We start from the raw sequence: 21,874 nt of genomic DNA, 5'->3' as shown, positions 1-21,874 counted from the left end.
ATTAGAGCTGCAGAAAAGGTAGCATGAACCTGGTCACTGGATATCAAAGCCAAAAATATGAAGCTAATGTAAAGACTCAAAGTCTTACAATGAGACAAATGGCGTGTATTTTTAAAATTATATATTAGGAGTATATGAAATATAATAAAATACTAAAATGTTCTACTCAGTGTAGTGTTACAAAAATACAACCAACCCTTGAGACAGACTGTCAATACTGAAGGAGAAAAAAAAAAACAATCATCACAAACAATTAACATGATTCTCCATGAAAAACAAATTAAATAAAATAAAAAAATCCCCGTCATGTTTAGAGTTCTACACATAAATCCTATTTCCTCTATTGGCAAGCAAGGTATGGCATAAGTGCTGCAGGCTATCTTCAATAGAGGCTACTGGCTAAAGTACCAGTATAGTACACTCCGGTTAAGCATTTGGAAATGATGCAAAGCAACGTATAGGGTTTCAATGCTATGACTCGCTGGTCGGTACTTTCTGATCAACAAAATACATACAAATGCTACTGAAACAGAACGGGGAGACAGGTGTAAAAGTAGGTTTTGTAAGAAAGAGAGTAAGATTTGTAGTAACTGAGGATATCTTTTTCTCAAAGAGGTATAATGCCCAGTGCATTGAGGAGATTGTTTGAAAACAAAAAAACACAAAAAAAAAATGTAAAGAAATTCAACCAGTTTCACTATTTCACTAATACCTGGCAAACATTGTGGCTACTTGCCACTGCCACAGCGGAGGACTGCTGAAAATCAGAAAATGTCATCACAAGAAGGTTATCTATATCTGAGAGTTCCTTCAGAAAAACAACAACAAACTACCAAAAAGACCTTCTGCTGATCCGACATATTTAATTTAAACTCTTTACCCATTCATATCCACATTTTCAGAGCCAAACCTATGGTACAAACACCCTTGATTTTACCTATGTAGTGTATACTCATGCAAGCAAATGGTTTGGTTGTGTCGACTCGACTGATCACTTTGGGGATTTCTTGAATATAGATGTAAAGTTCGAACAGCAGCATTGTCTGTAAATGGAAGGACTTATGTGGAATATCATCACGGTAAACTGACAGTAACATCTTACACAACAGCTCACATCCATTGAATGTGAAGCCCGTACACTTTGAGGTTACAGTGATAGCCCTCATTTACTGAAATGTTTACAATCACTTCTCGTTCACTCAAAGTATTTACAAGGACAAATAGACAGGACCATCCCACTCAGAGCTTAGACTGGGAGTATCTGGTTCTGGTTCACTTTGTTTTGAAGCAACGACATGCCCTCTTCTTTTCAGAGACTGAATGGAGTTATGAACAAAGTATTTGACTTCCCTCCATGTTCTGGAGTTCAGAGCTGGTTCGGCAGCTAAACATGCGTCACAATCCTTTTTTCCTGGTACTTTCACAAGTTTGCAGAAGTCCCCAAGTTGACGCCTCACTGCGGCCTGTTCTTGCTCACTCCACAGTCTCTTGATTCTCTTTTGAGGTTTGGCATCTGGAGTAGGTTGTGTTCCTGATGAAGACATGGCCGCGCTGTCCTGTGTTACTGATGCTCCGTCAGACACGTTGGAACCATGGATAGTTGGCACAACCTGTGCCGTTGTAAGAACCTGAGGTGAGCTTGTGGGGTAAGCAGGTGCAACTGAAGTGTTAAGAGCAGCGAAGGAAGAAACAATAGGCCTGCGGCTATCGTCTAGTGATGAAAATGTGGGGATCATTGATGCACTGGGGGCATTCAAATGTGTATATGTAGGAGCAATTGAGGTACTTGGAGCAGTCAGGGAGGTAAAAGAAGGTATCAATGGTGAAACAGTTGTGTCCTGTGTTACATACACAGTGGGCGTTGCCATAGTTGTAGTAATCTGTCTATACAAAGACGACATTGGCAACATTTTGTTGTCGTCTAAAGTGTACGCTGGAGGCATCGGTGCATTCGTTGTATTGTGTGGCGTAAACGTAGGAACCACTTGGGTGTCAGTAGCGTTCAGTGGTGTGAAAGTAGAAATCAATGGCTGACTTGTGTGAATCATATTTGCACTTGTGGAACACAAAGATGCATAGCTCGGAGTCATTTCTTGCGTGAACAGTGACGAGTCTCTCAGCTCGGTATGTGTTGGCATCGTCATGCAGCATTCTGAGCTTTCCCTTAGATGATCTGGATTGACTGTAGTCATGTTGCACATAATTGTTGTGTCTTCCAAATTTGTTCTTGCAGTCTGGACTCCCGCCTTTGGACTCTTTTGATTTGAAGCATATCTGTCCCTTTCCGTCTTCTGGTGGTTGTTCCTCCTGCGCATCGTCTGTAGTGTGTTGTGTACAAAATTTTTAACATCTGTCCAAGATCTTCCTTCAAGATCTGGCTCAGCGGCTATACAAGCATTGCACTCCTTTTTGCCTGGAACCTTCATCGATGTGATAAATTCACTCAAGCCACGCTTCACTGCAATCTGCTCCTTCTCACTCCAAGGTCTTCTCTTTAGAGCGGGCCTCTGTGCATTTCCTACAATAACAGGAGTGTTGAAAATAAGTTATAAAAAGAAATGCTGTCAAAAAGCACAACAGTACTTTCAATACCTAGTCTAACGTACTTAATAATAGAAAAGTATCCAACAGGAGCAGAACATACTCACCATCCTTTGCATTGTTGAGTGGACTCCTTGTCCAAGTCCGACCCATCTTCAGCAGTTGTTTGCTCACTTCCTCCAGCAAGGGTGGATGTTTTGAAAGCATGTAACACTCCTGGCTGCTCTTTCCAACCAGCTTGGCCACTTGATCCAATTCACCTTCGTTGAGGCTCATTAACTGCCAGCAGCAGGCAATTTGCTCTCTTAGCGATGAGGACAGAAGCGCCTCTGGGTTTTTAACTCCACATTCCATCGCAGCTCTTCGGAAACAATCCAGTGCTCTGATAAAGGATGGACCTTCAGTTCGAGCAAACAGGTAAGGGTTAGTTTTAGACACCCCTGCTTGCTCTCGCTTTTCAACAAGCAGATCAATGGAGGAAACCATTCCCTTTGATAGTAGAACCAGCATGTTCCGTCCGTACTGACCCTCTAACTCCAGCTTAGTGAAACTAGAACCAAGGTCCAACTCCAGCTTTGTGCTTTTCCGTACTTGATCTGCAGAGAGCAGAAAAGCCCCACTGCTCTTCTTGTGAACGTACGTTTTTAAGAGCAGTCTACCAATGTTTCCTACCCTGCCTCTGTTGAAGAGACATACGTCTGCTAAAGTGGCTTCGCTGAGCTTCTTCCATGTTGACAAACTTGGACTTTCCTTCAGCTCCCGCCTGGCATCATCTTGTTCCCCCATGATAAACATGTAGAGTTTTAAAAGATCTTCTGTCACTGTTGTTTTATCAACGTCATCTTTGTTGACCTCTTGCTTTGGGGGTGAAGAAAGTACTTTACGAGAAAAACATCCATTCCACTTTGTATCAAGAAGCTGTATAAACTTTTTCACTTGACTTTCAGTTTCACTGTCCTCCATCATACGACTTTCTCCAAAAGCGATTTCTGCAGCTCGTTTCAGTGAATATCCAATCTTTGAAACAAGGGAAATGGTTTTGAACGTGCTGGAACTAGGGTCAAATCCACTCAGTTTCTTGACCCCTTCAACAGCCAATGCAAACTTGGATGGGAGACAAATTTCATGCAAATACTTCACACTCTTGTCAATCTCATTCACTATGAGCACAAATCGACCAAGTTCCCGCATCTTTTGTGCAATGTAAACAAACTGAGACTTGTCATGGTCATACTTGGCAGACAATGCATTTCCATATTTACAAATAAGCGGATCATTCCTGATGAGAGTCGAAATTTCATCCTGATGCATGATGTGGATGATTTCCCGACACGATTCAGTTAAGATCTCGGACATTGGGAGCGGCTGGGAAACAGTCCTGTCGTTTTTCTGTGTCTTTTCAGTGGATTTTGAATCTCCCCTTCTGGTCTTACATGACTGCTCATGTCTCCATAAATCAGTTTTACGATAGAATGTAAAACACTGTTGGCAGGGCAGGAAGTCACGGACAGGTATAGCAGGGTTTTTCATCTCAGCTTTGTTCACAATGTCTACATCGACACCTTTGACAACTTGGCGTTTATGTTCATAATCTCCTTTACTACGAATTTCTTCAAGCAAACTCTGTCTGACCTTGGAACCTTTAGGAAAGTGTATTGCATGTGCCACATCTGTTTCGTCTGCATGTTTCTTTTCCAAATGTTTTGTAAGTTGGACGAAAGACAATTTGCAGTACAGACAGAAGTGTTTTGTGTGTGACTCTTTCTTTTCGTCATCCACTGAGACCTCTGGTGGTATTTCAATGACTTTCCTGCAGGTTCTTTGACTTGCTCGTGTTGGATGCCTTTTCTCCAAAGATTTCTTATGATTCCGTAACAATCCTTTGACAACTTCTTTTGTGCCCGATCCAGAAGGAAGTTGAGCAGTACTATCCAAGTTACCAGCCTCTGTATTCCCCGCTTCATCACTCGAGTCATTCGCTTCTTTGGGTGAAGTTTGTTCTGCTTCAATGCCTTCAGCATGTCCAGTCAGGTCAGAATTATCAATGTTCAAATTTAGGTTACTTGTAAAATCACCCTTTTGGTCACTGGACATTAGGCCTTCCTCCGTTTCCACCTGGACTTCATTGAGTTGACATTTGTGCTTTATAGCTGAACCATAAGTTGAAGATTCAGTTATATCATTAAATACTTTTTCAAAACCTTCAAGTTCACTCTCTGTCACTTGCTCAGTGTTGGCACTGACAGGGTAACTAGGCATTTTGTCATTTTTCAGACCATCCAACTGAAGAAATATTTGTTTTTCTTTTGCCGTAAACTCTTCGTTTCTTGCACTGTGAGAGGTCAACCTAAGACAACTGCTTGAACTCCTCTCTTCAATCAAGCTCCTTTCTCCTTCAAATGACCTCTTCACACCAATAGTACATTCCTGGAAGAGAACAAGTAAATGTAAGACTCATTGCCAAATCAGATCTCATGTATTATTTGGTATTACTTTAAAAGGTGAGTGGGAGTGGGAGGGGCTTTTAAAACCTAAACCTTGTTTCCAATTTAACTCATCATTTGGTTTCAATATGTATAATATTTATCTAATTTTTTTCAGATTTAAAACTGCAGATCAAACACATCAGCACCTTGGCAAAGCCCCATCAAAATCCATTCAATCACTTCCTGGTATCACAAACCTTTGATACCTTTCAGAAGTCTTGTACAAAAACCACATGTGACCCATTCAAGAACAATTAATGGCTTTATTGGATAAAGCAACGTGTTGACATTGTGATTGTTTAACCAACTTTATGTAGTAATGGGGAGTTAGATGAAATGCTACAAGGAACAAACAGAATATGCTAACAATTGACTTTTGCAACTTGCATATGGCACGTTGGTTGTGCATTCTAGTGTTGGTACACAAACTTGTATTGTAATCATAAATGGTGCTACATTATTTTAATGAGTCCAAGACAAAGAAACAGATGTAAAACACAGGTAGAAATGGAACAATATCCAACTATCCCAGTACAATCAGAAACCTTTTTAATCAACTTGATTTATATTTCTTATATAAGACATAAATGAGCCTGAATACATGAAAACTACTTCTGCAGGCTATTAAAATGATGATGATAAACGTTCTGAAAGCATACTGTATGTATGTACCTGATTGATAGGACTTGTCCAAGTACTTGTGTTCAGTGCCGTCTTCCGTTGAATCGATTGCTGCAAGAAAAGATGACATCACAGTCTCTCATGTGCACACATGACAAGTATTGTGACATAAAACTAGTCATTAGGTCAAAGCAACAGCTGGACATTTAAACATTATCCAAGATCTTTAAAATTGTTGGTATACAGCTTCGCATGCATGTATGAAGAGAATTAGCCAACGGGGATGCACCAATACCATTTTCTTAAAGTATGAGTACTATCCTTGAGCTACTTGCTGATACAGAGTACCAATACGAGTACTTATTAATTGCAATAAAGCCTAATCCATACGCACACAATGTGCGAAGGATATGCTTTGCTTTAAACCACTTCTGCACCACTTCTGTGTCGATGCTACATGCACATCCAACAGCCTCAGTCTGCATAGGATAGTGCGTAGCGTCTATCTACGCCACTGTAGACCGTAGACCGAGGAACCGAGCTCTCTGTGTGCCACCACACGCTCCAGCTCGCTGTTAATGTGTGGATCAGTCACACTTTAATCATGTATAATATGTAGCATCGTATGTGAGCCCTGAAACTCTTTAGCACGTAGCACAGCTCGGAGTTAGGTGCCGAGCAGTTAAATTAATGAACAACATCCGGTGTTTCGGTTGCCCTGTTAACTGGTGACCAACTACTTCAGAGTCATCTGTAGCTGTCCTGGAGAACGCCGTTTAACAGCATTTACAACTTAAATATTGACGTGTCGCACCTTTTTTCAAGTCTGATTTTAACATCTGCTGTTAATAACAGCAATGACGGGCGCTAAAAAAATGGTCACCATTTAACAGGGAAACCCATTTTTCCCGAAACACCAGCTAACTCTGATGGTTAAAATGTCATTGGTAATTAAGTTGCTTGTGTTGTACAAACTCTCTTTCTCCTCAAGATATTTTTGCAGATCAGGATTTAGAATCTGCCTCACGTTTGTCCTTCTCATTAATAATAAAGAATCTCCAAATCGTGGACATTGTCTTGTGCATCTGTGGGTGACTTTGCCAACCCATGACGTCAAATAGTACCGGCCTGGTGGTATCAGGGATCTTTTCCCGGCGTATGAGACTGAACAGGAAACTGGTATTGGTGCGTCCTAATTGATCGACTCAATTTTAGATTTGTATCCAAACCCCGAGGGAAACAAGATTTCACGGTATGATTATCGTTATATGAGGAGCAAATAGTGATAATCACTATTCACAATCACATGCTATATACAACAGTATCTTAATTAGTACAAAATTGATTTTGTAAACACATATTTTAGTTTGAATGAAAAAGCTTAACAAGAGCCAATTTTACAGTCGGTATTTCCACAAATTAAAACACACTCATGAATTTGCACTTTAAAAACATTGAAAATAGATTTTTTTTTTTTTCAATATAAGAACATTTTGCATCATATTCTTACCTTTGTTTGTTGCCGATGCAAAGGTCCTCTGAAGAATAAAAATCTTCTTGAGCTGGTGGATTATTATGTCACTGAGCAGTAACGTCTGTGGATAGACGTCTCAAGGACACAATATTCTTGAAGTTCTTTTTTTGAGGGGTCATTTTATTAGTGATGTATTCCTTCATACATCTCTTACAGGTGCGGGTGAAAAAACCTACCAATAATCTATAATCAACTTTTGAGTAATTTCTATGAAAAAAATCCACGGGTGGTAAAAACTCAGTTTGAATTCTAAAACCTGCATCAGAACAGCAAACTTTTGATTTATATTTTTTAAATGAGATTCAATTTCACTCCCCTAAAATGGCAAAATCGTGACAAGCAATATTACTGAACGAACCAAAAACATTGCGTAACCTTGTTCCTACTTGCTCGTAGATGAACATATGTGGTTGAAATCACATATGTTTATATTCAACGTTTAGGAAAGTGAAGGAAAAACTAGATCGAGAATCTTTAGCAGTCAAGAGTAGTCAGGTGCAGTGAAGCAACCAAAAGTGGAGACAGTTGAGGCAGCAACAGAAAAACTAAAAATGGAGAGCAATTTACAGCAACAAAATGTAAAATCAGTATTTTAAGGAGCACATGAAAATGTCGGAGCAGGCCAGCATGTCAAGATTTAATATTAGGGGTTAACTGTGCATCTGAGATAACCTCCAAGGGGGATGGAAACAAATAGTTCATGCAATCACAATATAAAATGGGCTCGCACAAGCCTGCACTGAAATTGAAATACGTAATTCCCTATGAAACTTTAAATTCTCTACAGTATAGAAATCAATTTCAGTTGTTAAAATTTAAGTCCAGTTGTCCTCCACTTGCCAAACAAATGAAGTGCAGATCAAACCTGGAGTTTTTCTCAATATCTAAGCTTTACTGAATTGATTATTTTGGATTCTCTATCTGCAGTGCAGGTATAAGTCATTTGGACACATGGACCCACTCAGCTTTTACATTATGGTCAAATACAACAGACGGCGCTGCATTTATATGTTGCACTTCCTGTTGAGTCGACTCATCTGCCAAATACACATTTAAGCCCCATTTACATGACGATGTTTGACGTGAAAACATATGGCTTTTAAGTTTCAGAAAGGTTTTGCGTTTACATGGCGACGTTTTGAAAACGATGTTCATTTAGAAGGAAAAGGACATAAACGCTCTAAACGATGTAGCGAGCATGTTGGGCCACTAGTGGGTGCTGTTTGTTTTTGTAATGAAACCACACAGGTGCAGAGAACGATATGCAACAAACATTAACAAAGGCGAGTTCACAGACATTCATATGGACAGACAAAGCTGGATTCCCGTTGCGAGTGACTCAACTCTAAAACTAACGTGCACATGGGCAGGAGCAGCGTTTCCAAAAGGTTGGGTTTTAAGAGGCACCATTGTCACCATGTAAACAGACCCACAAAATGCTACAAAAATGTTTGCATTATCAACTGAAAACATTGTTGTGTAATCGTGGCCTTAGACGGAAATACTGAAAAACATTCTCTAAAACTCTGAAGACCCATTTTTTGCTTGGAAGACGAAAACACAATATCCACTCAATGGTTCTTCCCTGGCGACCCAGAATCCAGGCGCAAAAAAACCTACTGAACTCACTGATTTTCAAGAGAAGAAATTGAATATTGAAAAACAGAATTAAAAAAAAAAATTCCTTGCCAATTAAATGCAGTTTCACATCTAAATATTTCAATTAGTTTTTCAGGTTTCACACCATCAATTTCTCTCACATTACATCTTTGGCATTTTCCTCATTCTCATAGTAGCCAAATCCCCGACTGTCAGAGACTGGAATAATTGTTTGGAAGGCATCTCTTTGTTTCTAAATCAAGAAGCAACACCGTGTTTTTCATTCTGATGGAACTTTTCTGTCCCCAACCACACCAGACCACTTCTTATTTGTGAATTTATTGTAAAAAAATGTTTTAAATGTCATGTCATAATGCATATGTCATAGCTGTGCGGTGTATCTTTTAAAGATATAGAATAAAAGACCCTTTGTTTTGTTTCTTTCAAACACACTGGGGCAAACCAAGGTGCAAGCAGCTTTCTAAAATGCACTTTTGTGCTGGAATTGAATGCTATTTAAATTAAATCAGTATAATGCTTTTCAAACTTCAGCAAAAGCAAGCCCAGGGATGAAGAGAAAAAAAATTGGGGTAAACTGATTCAGACAATCACAGCAGTAGATAGAACTTACCTCCTGGTCCAGATTGTAATCTTCTTTGGAATTCAGTGCCAATTTTACAGCCATGTAATCCCCACTTTTTACAGCGTCTCTTAACTCACCTGAGACAGACAAGTTTGAGTTCAATGAATTTAAAATATATATATCATGGCGCTCATAAATCCTATTCAAACAAACGTTTGAAAGGTACTGATAGTATAGATAAATTCTGTCAAACTACAACTCAAGACATAAAACAAATCCAAGTGTTAAACCGCAAATATTTGTTGTTGAAGAGCCAACCTGTGTGCAGGCATGGGCAAATACACATATCAAAATACACATTTGTTTCAATTCAAAGCACAAACGTCTATAAAGAGACTACAGTCAGTCAGTGGTGTTGTTGTGAGGCAATCTCGCCTCACTGCGAGAAGACTGCAGTTTGATTCGGACAACAGAGCCGTCGTGTGTTTCTATGTTTTTATTTGTTCCTGTGCATTCGTGGGTTGACGTCAAAAGACGTGCAATAGTTGGTAAGCCTAAATTGCCTAGAGGAGTGTATGAGGTGTACGTGATGACTTTATGACTGACAAACTTTACAGAAAGTACCCTTTGCCTATTGGAAGCTGGTATAAGGTCCCTGTGACCCCAAGTTCAATTACATTTTATTTCTATAGCAAATAATAAAACAGTCATTTCAACACACATTTAGAGAAACCAAATATTCTACGAGTGATGATGGAGATGGAAAAACTCCCTTTTAACAGGAAGAAACCTGCAGAACCAGACTCAGAGGAGGAGGCTTGCTGCTTTGCTTGGATGGAGTGAGTTGAGACGATGGACTGATGACAGATATTGCTGTAATGCGAAATGAAACACTCACTTGGTGATAATGGTGGACCTGACAAGATCTCATCCTCGCCATTCAAATGCTTCTGGAAGTCATCCAGAGTCATCCAGTCCAGGTTGAGGTCCATTCCTAGACTCAAAGTGGTTTGTCCCTTGTCTGTACAACACACAATAAGTACAATGTCAATCATGAAGCAGCCAGGGCCACCTTGTGCTTTAAAGAAACAGAAACCGACCAGATTTATCAGCGCTCTCTGGTGGATCTTGGACGTCATCACATGCAATGAAGAGTCGAGGTTCACTGTCTTCCCTGCGCTTCTTCCTGTCGTCAGCTGAGGTTCTTCGTTCCCAGCTGGGACGCTGAGCTTCCTCTGACTTCTCCTTCCGCTCCCGGGAATCGTCACCAGGCTTCGTCTTTCCCGAGGACTCCTCCCTCTCGTCACTGTCCAGGCTGAAGCCGTGACCCTGGCCAGTTTTAGGGACTAAACAGAAAACGAACACGAAATAATTCAAGGCCGATGCATCACAAAGACATTCACAAGGCACCCAAACCCTTCTCTGTGTGGGTGATGATCAGGTCACACAGTTAAAGAATATCACAAGTAGAACCTCTTAAACAGACACCTAACTTTTGACATCTTAAGCCTGGCACACACTACAGGATTTTTAAAATCTTCAGAGATTTAGACACCACACACTTAATTATCACAAAAGACAGAACTTCCTCTTCTGATCTGATAGTGTGTGACTGTAGAGCTGACCACACACTAGCCGATTCTTCAGCAGAGTATCAGGCTCTGCACCATAGACTTCTATAAAACTATATATATATATATATATATATATATATATATATATATATATATATATATATATGTCTATGCTCTTCACACTCAATATTCCAAATCTTGTGTAGCTAAACGTGACTTCAGTGTAAATCATGGCATCTAGATGTAAACAAACATGTTGCCACAAATCAACCTCGGGCCTATGGTACGACTCAGGATCTTCTTTTATCGAGGTAACTTCAGGATTAACCCTGGGATTTCCGTACTGCGAAGCAGATTCACTTCTCACCGGGATAAACCACCCCTGTACTCTGAATGTCTGAACTGCTCTAGAGAGCAGAGAATGAAAGCGTTGTCTCCTGACCCATCAGATCTCTTGCAAAATGACCTGCTTATTTTTAGAATATCCTGATTTGTCCCGCCCACTTGGAGAACTCGGAGCGCAGCGCAGACGGCATGTTTTGCGATATCTTTGACATAATAAAACAAATCCTGGTCACTGAGGCTTTGAAGGATGTTTTTGTTCTCGACTTGTTCCCAAGTCTGTTTACCTCCACAAGGGTTGATCTGGAATAACAAGGTTAATTATAATGGTCACGTCTAATATAACTGCAGAAACATGAATTTATGGAGCTCACATGTACTCTGCCGTCACTTGTGAAGAATTAATAATAATAATGACATCACACATCGTGCTGCTGGGCTCCTCTCGGAGCAGAACACACACTACAGGATTTCTCCTCACAAATATTGAACGTGTTCATTATCTACGATCTCTCCTTCCGAGGGGCTCGGACCCGACAAAATCTCTCTGAACACTCCCCACACCACAGGTAAATCAGACACGATGTTTTTGCAGACATCCGACACTCGGGCCTGTGCTCCCGAAGCTCGGGAGGAGAGATCAGGACAAACATCAGCCCGATTATCCTGTAGTGTGTGCCGGCCTCTAAGATGCACCACCGCTACAGTTATCAATCCCACATTATCAGTGTGTGATTTTGGAACAAAGCACAAAGGGGAATGCTTGGCTGCTGTCTTTGCTTGAAACTTTTCAGTTGACCATTGGTTGTATAACCATGATATATAGACCTTTCTCACTCAGATGATTGCAATGAACGCTCAGGAACGTGAAGATAATGCATCTTAACATGACAATAGCCCAGACCCCTTTTTACACTAGGGCCTGACCGATTAATTCGGCTGATTATAGCCATTGGAGAATAATCGGCCAAAAGTTGGCCGATCGACGCCGATGTTCACACTTATGTTTCACTAATAAAATGCAGGGAATGTGGTGTTTTTTTAATGTCTAGTGTGTCATGTATCCAGTAGGATGTTGCGACTACTTTCATGTCACACTCCAATCACCCTGTAGCAGAGTGAAGTACTGAAGAGTGAACTGCCGATGGTGCATTTACTGAACCGAGTGGTTGACCTCAGTGGCAAATTTTGTTAAACAAACAACAATTTACATTTCCCATGACGTGCCTTGATGTGTCATTCACACTTGACTGATGCTCATGCTTTTATGGCTGCGGTCACATTGACCGGACGTCGCAATCTTTGATGCGAAGCATCGATGCACGCCGTTACCAATCAACATATTTTTGTCACCATGTCACCTCAGCACCAAATAATTCAATCTGCAGATTTATTGGTTATCTGAATTTTTTTATACTCTCATAAAAGAATCAGCCCCCCAAAAATACATATTGATCAAGCCCTAGTTTATGCAATAACATTTTCAAATGAAAATGGGAAACTTTCGCTGTGCTTTGGGGGTCAGAGCCACTGAAAACACAACTTTTTGACAAGGTGGAAGTTTTCAAAAGAACTCCGACGGTGTGGAAACGGGGGAAAATGCAACTTTTCTAAAACGCTGCTGCTGCGCAATACGACTGTAATAAATATGTCTTTAATTCTTTAAATAAGTCTTCTGAATATGTATGAATAGATGGACAATAACAACGTTTTCCTCCGTCGTGTCATGACTCCTAATCCATATTCCCCTAGGACTTGGTACTTTTATGGAAAAAAAAACTGCGTTTTCACTTGAAGCGTTGTTGCATAAATGGGGTCTCAAAGTCTGCTTCCACTTAACTTTGTTGAAAGTAACAACTTCAGGAAGTTAATGGACTATGTCGAGCCTGGACTGGGGCTGGGCGAAATAAAATACACGTCTGACTGAACTGTGGGCGTTTATATTTGATAAGGATAGATATTCATATAAACATTTGGTACATATCAAAACATGGTAAAGCTTTACTCTATAGCCTGGTTTGATTCTCCAGTCCCATACCTCAATCTGCAACTACATAAAAAAATATTTCAAAATCCCACTTGAGAAGGGGAAAATGTCTGATTTCTGGGTGTTTTAAAATAAAAATAAAGAGAATTTTTTGTTTGTGTTTTGCATACCGTCTGATTGTTTGGTCTTCTCTGCCTTCTCGGACTCTGCTTTCTGAGTTGGAGACTCTTTGGCCAGCTTGGGAATCTTCTCAAGCTTTCCTGACTTATGTTGCAAAAAAAGACAAAAAAAACCCGGAAAAAAAAACAAAACATGGATTATTGAAATCTAGAAAGCCATAATCAGAGCTGTAAAACGTAAACCATGCTGCCTACCTTTGAGAGTTTGCTGTTGCCTTTCTCCGGGACAGATGGATGACCTGCTGGCCTGCGGGGGGCGCGATCCTTCGCCTCACAATTCAAGAGAAACTTTTCAAACAGGTTGGTCGAGCTTGTCGCGTCTTTCGGACCCAATGGCTCCTCTTTCGTCATTTCGTCCTCTTTCGCCTTGGTGGCGCTCCCAGCTGTGACAGAGGATGACGATGAAGCTGAGGATGTGGAGGAACATACGGTTTTGAGAGACGACGCCGTGCCCTCCAGCCCTTTGCTCTTAGCTTTCTTAAGCAGGGTGGAACTGTCACTGGAGTCCGATTGTGCAACATCCTCTTTGCTTTTGGAAGCAGAGCTCTTCTGTTTTGGGAGGTTGCTTTCTTTAGTTGTCACGTCTTGCTTTTTACCAATTCTTTTGTCTTGAATCAAGTCCTTAATGCCTTGCAGCTTTACTTCCCACTTGCCTTTGCTTTGTTTGGACTTGTCTTCCAGACCTCCTTTTTCCATCTTTGTTGCACCGTCAGCTGCAGGAGTATCGTCCATTTGGGCCTCCGAAGGTCCTTCACTCAGGTCATCTTCAAACGGAGCAGCCACCTCGTCTTCTGAAGTTTCGAGCTTTCGTTCCTTCTTTCCTTTCTTTTTCTTCCCCTCTCCCTTCTCTTTCTTATGCTTCAATCCCTCTTTTCCCTTTTCCTTCTTGTGTTTTTTGGAAGGAACAAGCTCCTCATCCTCCTCTTCAGACTCAACCACACGCTTTTTGGGGTCAGTGTTCCTCTCCTTCGGAGGAGATTGCGGAGTTGGAACTTTCTCTTCGTCCTCCTCCTCCTCCTCCTCTTCCTCCTCCTCCTCATCAGTTTCTGGAGCAGGTAGAGGTTTAACCTCATCCTTTAGCTTGTCTCTCTTCTTCTTTTTCTTCTTTTTCTCCTTAAGAAGTGGTTCTTCTTCTTCCTCTTCTTCCCGGGTCTTCTTCTTTTTCTTTTTCTTGATGGGCCCATCAGTCGGTCGATCTTTGTCACTGTCACTCTCTGAGTCAGCATCAAAAACATCGCTTTTCGAAGGCAGCACCTTCTGATAACAGAACAGAGAAAAACAACACATTTTACCCTTAATGTGCTTTTTAATGAGCTCTAAGTGTTTGCCTGTAGATTCAATTAGCTACATAAAAACAAATTTATACGAACTCAATCTGGTGGCAAAAGTGTAGATCTGTCTCATACACCAGTTAGGAAACACTGACAAACGACACTTTAACAACGTTGGAAAAAGTACATGTGCATCAAGAAAAACCATGAATAGATACTGAATCAATGCAAAGTTGTGTTTGTATTTTGTAAAAGCTAAATAAACCATTATACTAGTTTAAATTAACCAACAAAAAAACATACTGTCACCTGAAAACATTGACTTACTGAATTACTATCTTAGTTTCCTGTTTTGGCTTCTTAAACACTGACGAGTTAAGAGTTTCCATTTTACTCCTTAAGTTAATATACTTTCCTGAAGATCCACGTTGATTTTTGAGACAAACCAAAATACAAATGTCTTATAAGAACAAGCCACAATGCTGAATCAACACAGTACTGCAAACAATGCATTTGCATCTTTATTGGCGTTTAAAGCAGGTATGTCAAAGACATTTTAGTTCAGGAACCACAAACAGCCTAATGTCATCTTGATTGGGCCAGACAGGTAAAATAGTGCCATAATAACCTTTCAATTTAAACTGTAAAGCTTTTCTTTTTTGGCACAGAGTTACATGATGAAAATGTAAATATTTTCCCAAAAAAAACCCCATTACAACAGAAACGGTTTTGGCCCACGGGCCTTATGTCTGACACCCTTCCTGGTTTACAGTCTCAGTAGTTTGCTGTTAGAGAACCAGACTTACCACAGTCTTCTTGGCTTCTAATTCTTTCTTGGCCTTGGCTTCAGACACTGCCTTCTTGAAGGCCAAAAGGACTTCACGACAATCCTCCAAATGGGCCTCTGGCTCCCAGGTGTCGTCGTCAGAGCAGTAATTCTTCCAGCGTACCCTGTAGAGCACTTCACCCTGAAAGAGAGAGGGAGAGAATATCAAGCCAAGGCATTATCTCTGCATAGACCTGACACAGTAGCTGTCAGAATGCTGAACTAAATGTTATCTATTTATGTATTCAATGGGATGAAAACAAGCTAAAGACCCAGAACTTGAAAAGATAAAGACATATTTATGCCATCACATGAGCCACTGAACGATCATCATTCACCTGACCTTTCACCTCTGCCTCCACATGAGCTCCTCCACATGACACTGCACCAACATACAAGCTTTCTGTTTAAAGAGCAACATTCTCCTGTACTGTGGCCAGCAGGTCAGACTTGGTGCCCCATTCATGGTCTCCCCAAACAATTTCTGGAGGAAATACTTTCTGATGTTGTTGGAACACACACAGGTTCTCGATGTTTGTCTCAATTGCCAGTGAAAATCAACTGTGACAGAAAGGAATACTGAGCAGGAGAAAAGCAGCCTCCAAGGCCCCATTAGATATTGTTTCAAGTGAAAATGCATAATTTTTTTGTTTTTGTTTCAGAAAAGTTTCACGTTTACGCAGCATTTTGAAAACAATGTTGGTTTACCGTAAACCGAAAAAATGCTGAAATTGATATAGTTAGTATGTTGGGCCACTAGTGGGTGCTGTTTGTTTTTGCAACAAAGCTACACGTGTGCAGAGAACAAGACGCTGTAAACATTAACAACGGGAGAACACAGACATTCTAGTGGACAGAGGAGCAAGTTGGACTGCTCTTACAGGCAACTCCACTGCAGAACTACCAAGTCACAGGAAAATATGGACTGGGAGTCATGCCACTCTGGAGGCAAACATTTATGGGGGTATTATTGTAGCAAAACTATTTGTCTATGCGTATGGAGAGTTGTCTGTCTGTACCTCAATCTGTCTGTCTGTACCTCAATCTGTCTGTCTGAAGCCAGAGTTGTCAATGTGTAAAAGGATTTGTCAACGTGAACCCGAATCTGAAAAGTCTACGCATTTGAATACGAGTGCTGAAAATACAGACAACTCACCAGTTAGGAGTCGCTCAGTTTCACAATTGGCAGTTTTTTGTTTTGTTTTTTTACACGCGAATTTTGTCTGAAGGATTCGAAGCTATAAATCCTGGGTTTTCTGCCCTGAGCTCATGCTCATAGGCTCCTTCATTCGACCGTGCACCTCAGTAGTTAACGACTGCCAGCGATCAGGCGGCGCTATGCCCCAGGCTCATTGAGCGTATGTGACATTGGGGACGGGGTGCAGACAACGATGGAATCCCGACTGCATGCTGTGAGTACATATCAATAATTTTGCACTTCTTTATAATTAGCGAGGCGATTGCTGGGCCTTCTTTAAATATCATATTCCAGATGTGGGCCCAGCAATCGCCTCGCTAATTATAAAGAAGTGCAAAATTATTGATATGTACTCACAGCATGCAGTCAGACAGATTGAGGTACAGACAGAAAACTCTCCATAAGCAGAGAGAAATAGTTTTGCTACAATAATACCCCCACACATATTGTTCTTATTATCGATCGCACATGTGCAGAAGTAGCGTTTCAGTAAAGTTTCATTAATACGGATTATGAGCGTTTCGAAAACTTGCGTTTTCAGCTATTTCAAGCCCTTTTGTCATGTAATCGGACACCGAAAATGCAATGGAAGTTTCTCCATTTTCACTTGAAAACGTTGCCATGTAAATTCAGCAAATGTCTCATTTTTCTTCTTTGTCTTTTTTCTCAGAATCTGCAAAACAATCTCAAATCATCTCTCTGCAACAGTACATCTGTTCAAGTTAATGCTGGCAAAAGCCTGATTCCTCTCAGGACGCATTTTTCCTGCAGCCTTCAGCATGCAGGCGACAAATCGATGCAATGGTACTTCACAGTGACTGCTACTCTTGATAAACTGCCATCTTCAGTAAATTAACCAGACCCAGGAGTTACTTCAATTGAAAAGTTTGGACTTTTTGTCTTGAAACTTGGAAGTGTCAACAAAATCTAAAGAGAGAAGACACCCACGTTTCATGTCACCAAATTTTTCACCTATAAAACTGGAACACTGTTTAAATTGTAGTTATTAAGCTTTGTAAAATAAAACTTTTTAGGTCTTTGACTAATTTACAATGAATTTTACTTCATTGCACTAAAACATGGTTTGGATTTGTACAGTATGAAACATTCAGACCCCCTGAGATCCTTAGGAAGAAGCTTTAAGTGTTTGAATGAGACGTAAACAAGGTGAAGCAGCTTTGAGTTACTACACTAATACACATGTAGAACAAACTCCCGATGGCACAATCAGGCCTTAAAACATTATCTGCTCGGGCTTTCCAATGAATAGATTTTACTTATTTTGCTTCAATATCTCAGTAAAGCTTGTAGCCGATTTATTATGTCTTTCTTAATCGCCTGGTTGTAATGTGTATTTTTTGCGGAACGCCTTGGGTCTGCTAGTATAAAATAATCTGCCTTTGCAGTTGCGTATTGATCGTTGTGGTGTAATCTCGGGGGTCTGGTCAGATCAAATTGGGCTCCATGTGGCCCCTGACAAAAGGTGCATTTATTAATCTGGCTGTGCTTCTGATCCCAAAGCGATCCGTGTGGCCGTCCTTGGCCTCGGCAGGGGGAGAAGCGAGCGGGCATCGAGGGAGAGAAGTTGTGCAGGAAAAACAATAAAAAAAACACAACATAACACTGCCGGAACAACCACACGCAAAAGAGTGATAGAGGGGCGACTGGAGACATTGAAATGCACCGACGATGGACGAGTGTCCGCCGCCACAGATGTGCGTCGCGTCGATAAGAGTGTCGAGAAAGAATTGCCAGCCATGTTAGCTAGCTGGTCGGCTAGTAGCCGTTAGCAGCGTTACCTCCTCCACTCTCATGTCTATGATCCGCTCCACCTCGTACACGTCCTCCTCCTCGTCCTGCTCGCTCTCCGCGGGCTCCACCTTGCTCACTTCAGCCGCCATGGCTAAGCTCGGGGCGGGTTGTTCGCCAGGAATGATTAAATTTGCTTTTTTTCGGAGTCGTGGGGAGGGAGAAAGGCGGCCTTGGCCCGTTGGTGGTGATTACTCTTTTGCTCTGCTGCGGCTCGGAGGGTTTAACCGAAGACGGAGTACCATCCGCGATGCGTTCACGGACAGCGAGTTACTGTAGGACATTTTTCGAGATCGAGTTCACGTCAGAAATTGCACAATTGTACTGTAATAACAATGCCACTACACCAGTACTTAACAATAGTAGAATTAATAAACATGATCGTAGGTTCGTGTCAGAAGAGTCTGCGTGCAGAAATAACATGTCATTCAACATCCAGCTGTAGCTCAATGTTTACGGTATTGTATCCCGATGCTACACTCTGAGCCCCAAATTCCGATATCTTGAACGCATCAGGATCCACCGCAGGGCCGTTGCACACCTATGTCTGTCAGGGATTGGTTTAAAATTGTCTGCGTCTGACCAATCAGCTGTCTTTATTTCCACACCGGACCAATCCAATGGATAATATAATTCCACTTGATTCACCCTTCAAAGAAACCAACCATCTTTCATCACTTCTAACACACCCTTTATTTAAAGTATCATAACTTAACTTTATAAGTTAACAAAATGAAAGTTTGAAACTTGAAAACACACGTAGAAGAAATAAATTACATGTGCACACACAAATGAAGCAAAGAAAATAAATATCAGCGAGATCTCAGAAAACATGAGGAATATTGCAGCACTCTGTGTTGCAGGGCGGGGCGACAACAGAGACAACAATAAAAACAGAACAGTGCTGTTACTCTTTACAAACGTTGCATATAGTACAAGTGTGTCTCATATAGCAGTGTACAGACCAATGTTTGGTCCCATTTCCATGCGAAAAGCCCTGTTTTTCTAATTGTTTTACAAATGTCTAATTTGTCTGAAAAATGCAGAGAAACATTTGAAAATCAGTGTTAATTTAGATGTGAAAATAATATTGAAAGTGTATGTTTGTTGAAGTTGAAAGTTTCCCTAGGATTTGATTGTGAAGCATTAAAGGAGTTGTTTTTTTTGTTTTTGAGGTTGAATAGTGAGCGGTGTATAGACAGTATATAAAGGCTTGTAACCCCCCCCCCCCGTGAGGCTGAAATGTTGTATTTTGAAGCATTTGAGTGAGAGTCCAATGAGGGGTTAAATTATGTTGTTTATGAGCAGGATGATTGTGGCCAGTTGAGCTGGTGGGTTGGTTAAAAGATGAGCTGAAAAGAAGTGAGAAGAGCGCCCTCTGGTGAGGGAAGGGAACGCTTACAGCACCTGGTATTAGAATGAAAGAGTTTCATTTCCAGTTTGCATTTGAACTGGATGATATCTCGTGATTTTGGGCTTAAACTTGACTTTCTGAGTAAGCTCTCCCATACAGTCTCTCGTGTCTTCATCTTGTTGTGAGCTTTCACGTGACACAACAAATCACTTGGTTGACTGAAACTTTTCCCACATTGTGTTACAAGAATATGGCTTCTCACCTGTGTGAATTCTCATGTGGCTCAACAAATGATTCCGGTGACTGAATCTTTTCTCCCAAATTTCACAAACAATTTTCTTCTTATTAGTGACGCTTCCAAAGTTCTGACCGACAATTGTCCATATGTTTGCTCACTAAGAGGCTTTTCACATTCAGGCTGATTCTCTGGCACACAAACGTTGTTTCACCTTAGAATTTATGGTTAATCCTGAGTCAATATGTTTATTCAAATCGTGGACTTCAGAGTCATGAGAGAGGAACTGCTCGGTGTCCAGTACCACTTCTGGTTTCCTCAGGTAAGTTTGCTCCTCAATACAAAGAACTCTAAAGGTAGGCTGGCTGGTACCAAGTTCCTCCTGCTCTTCAGTCTGTGGAGGTTCTGGTTCCTCCTGTTCCTCTTTGATCTGTAGAAGTCCTGGTTCTTCTTGTTCCTCTTTGATCTGTAGAAGTCCTGGTTCTTCTTGTTCCTCTTTGATCTGGAGCAGTTCTGGTTCCCCCTCTTCGGGACAATTTGTTTCCCACACCATTAGTTTATTTAAGAGGAGACTAAAAACCTTCCTCTTTGATGAAGCTTCTCATTAGGAATAAAATAGGAGCACTAAGTTGAGCTGCTCTAGGCCTAGACTGCTGAGGGGATTTCCTCTCTCCCGTTAAAGGGAGGAACTCTACATATGGAGGTTCTGCTTCTTGTCTTTCTTTCTCTCTGTGTAACAACATTACTGCAGCCACCAGATACTGCCGCTGTCGTCTTTTTTCTCCCTGACAGGAGGAGAGCAGGATCCAGGGGATCAGACCCAAGACTCCCAGAGTGGAGTTACGACGGTCCTACTACCTGACCCCACCACAGCACCGGGACCCCCCCACAGCACCGGGACCCCCCCACAGCACCGGGACCCCCCCACAGCACCGGGACCCCACCACAGCACCGGGACCCCACCACAACGGCACGGCCCTTAAACTCCAGACTGAGATTGGTTCATCATCAGACCAACGCTCATCATAGACTTTTCTTAGTATTTGTACTTCTCTGGCCTGTCTGCCACTCTCTCTCTCCCTCTTCTATTCCTCTCTCTCCCTGTCCTATCCCATGTACTCTCTCCCCCCAACCGGTCGAAGCGGATGGCCGCCCTTCCAGAGTCTAGGGTCCGCCCCACGCTTTCTTCCTGAAGAGGGAGTTCTTATGAACTTTTCTCCATGCGAGGGTTTTTTTCCTGGTTTCCACTGTTGCTTGTTCCATCTGCTGCTTTGGAAGGTTTAGTTGGGTTCTGTTGTTCTCTATCATTGTAAGAGGCTTTGAGATGTTTGTTGATGTGATTTAGCGCTTTACAAATAAAATTGAATTGAAGTGAATTGAATTGTTTGAGGAGCTGGTCCTCTGTACAGTTATGGTGCTGTGGGAGCTCTGGGGGAACAAAAAGTACAAGATAGAAGGTTAGTTACACACCTTCTACAATTCCAGCTGAAACAATAACTAGTACTCAAGCAGTGAAAATGAAAACGTTCATTCAAATGTCAAAAATAACGTTGTTACATCATTGGTTGATGTGCACCTTTAGCTGCTGAACCGCTGGTGCGTAAACTTTTTCGAGGTGGTATATTCACTTATCTTCTCTCATATTTGTAAAACTTTCTGTTAACTGTTTACCACGCTAACTGAGGTGAAGCGATAATGAGACATCCTCCCAAATCTCCCAAACATCACTGCCCAC

At 41.3% G+C, this 21,874-nt stretch overlaps 1 protein-coding gene across 2 annotated transcripts in view; it reads right to left on the bottom strand.

Moving 5' to 3' along the window:
* Window positions 1-18,759, bottom strand: part of mphosph8 (M-phase phosphoprotein 8) — a 28,289-nt gene extending 9,530 nt beyond the window's left edge. For both annotated transcript variants that reach the window (XM_080478664.1, XM_080478663.1), the window contains exons 1-7: window positions 18,541-18,759; window positions 15,524-15,685; window positions 13,642-14,703; window positions 13,438-13,531; window positions 10,465-10,710; window positions 10,263-10,385; window positions 9,413-9,501 (exon numbers count right to left, since the gene is read on the bottom strand). In XM_080478664.1, coding sequence (XP_080334790.1) covers window positions 9,413-9,501; window positions 10,263-10,385; window positions 10,465-10,710; window positions 13,438-13,531; window positions 13,642-14,703; window positions 15,524-15,685; window positions 18,541-18,642 — 1,878 coding nt within the window. In that variant the 5' untranslated portion in view covers window positions 18,643-18,759. The remainder of the gene's footprint in view (window positions 1-9,412; window positions 9,502-10,262; window positions 10,386-10,464; window positions 10,711-13,437; window positions 13,532-13,641; window positions 14,704-15,523; window positions 15,686-18,540) is intronic.
* Window positions 18,760-21,874: the final 3,115 nt, after the last annotated feature.

The sequence above is a fragment of the Lipophrys pholis genome (genome assembly GCF_963383615.2).
Source record: "Lipophrys pholis genome assembly, chromosome: 13".
NCBI lineage: Eukaryota > Metazoa > Chordata > Actinopteri > Blenniiformes > Blenniidae > Lipophrys > Lipophrys pholis.
The sequence above is the reverse complement of the archived record's forward strand: the minus strand, read 5'-3'. Positions and strand labels throughout refer to the sequence as shown.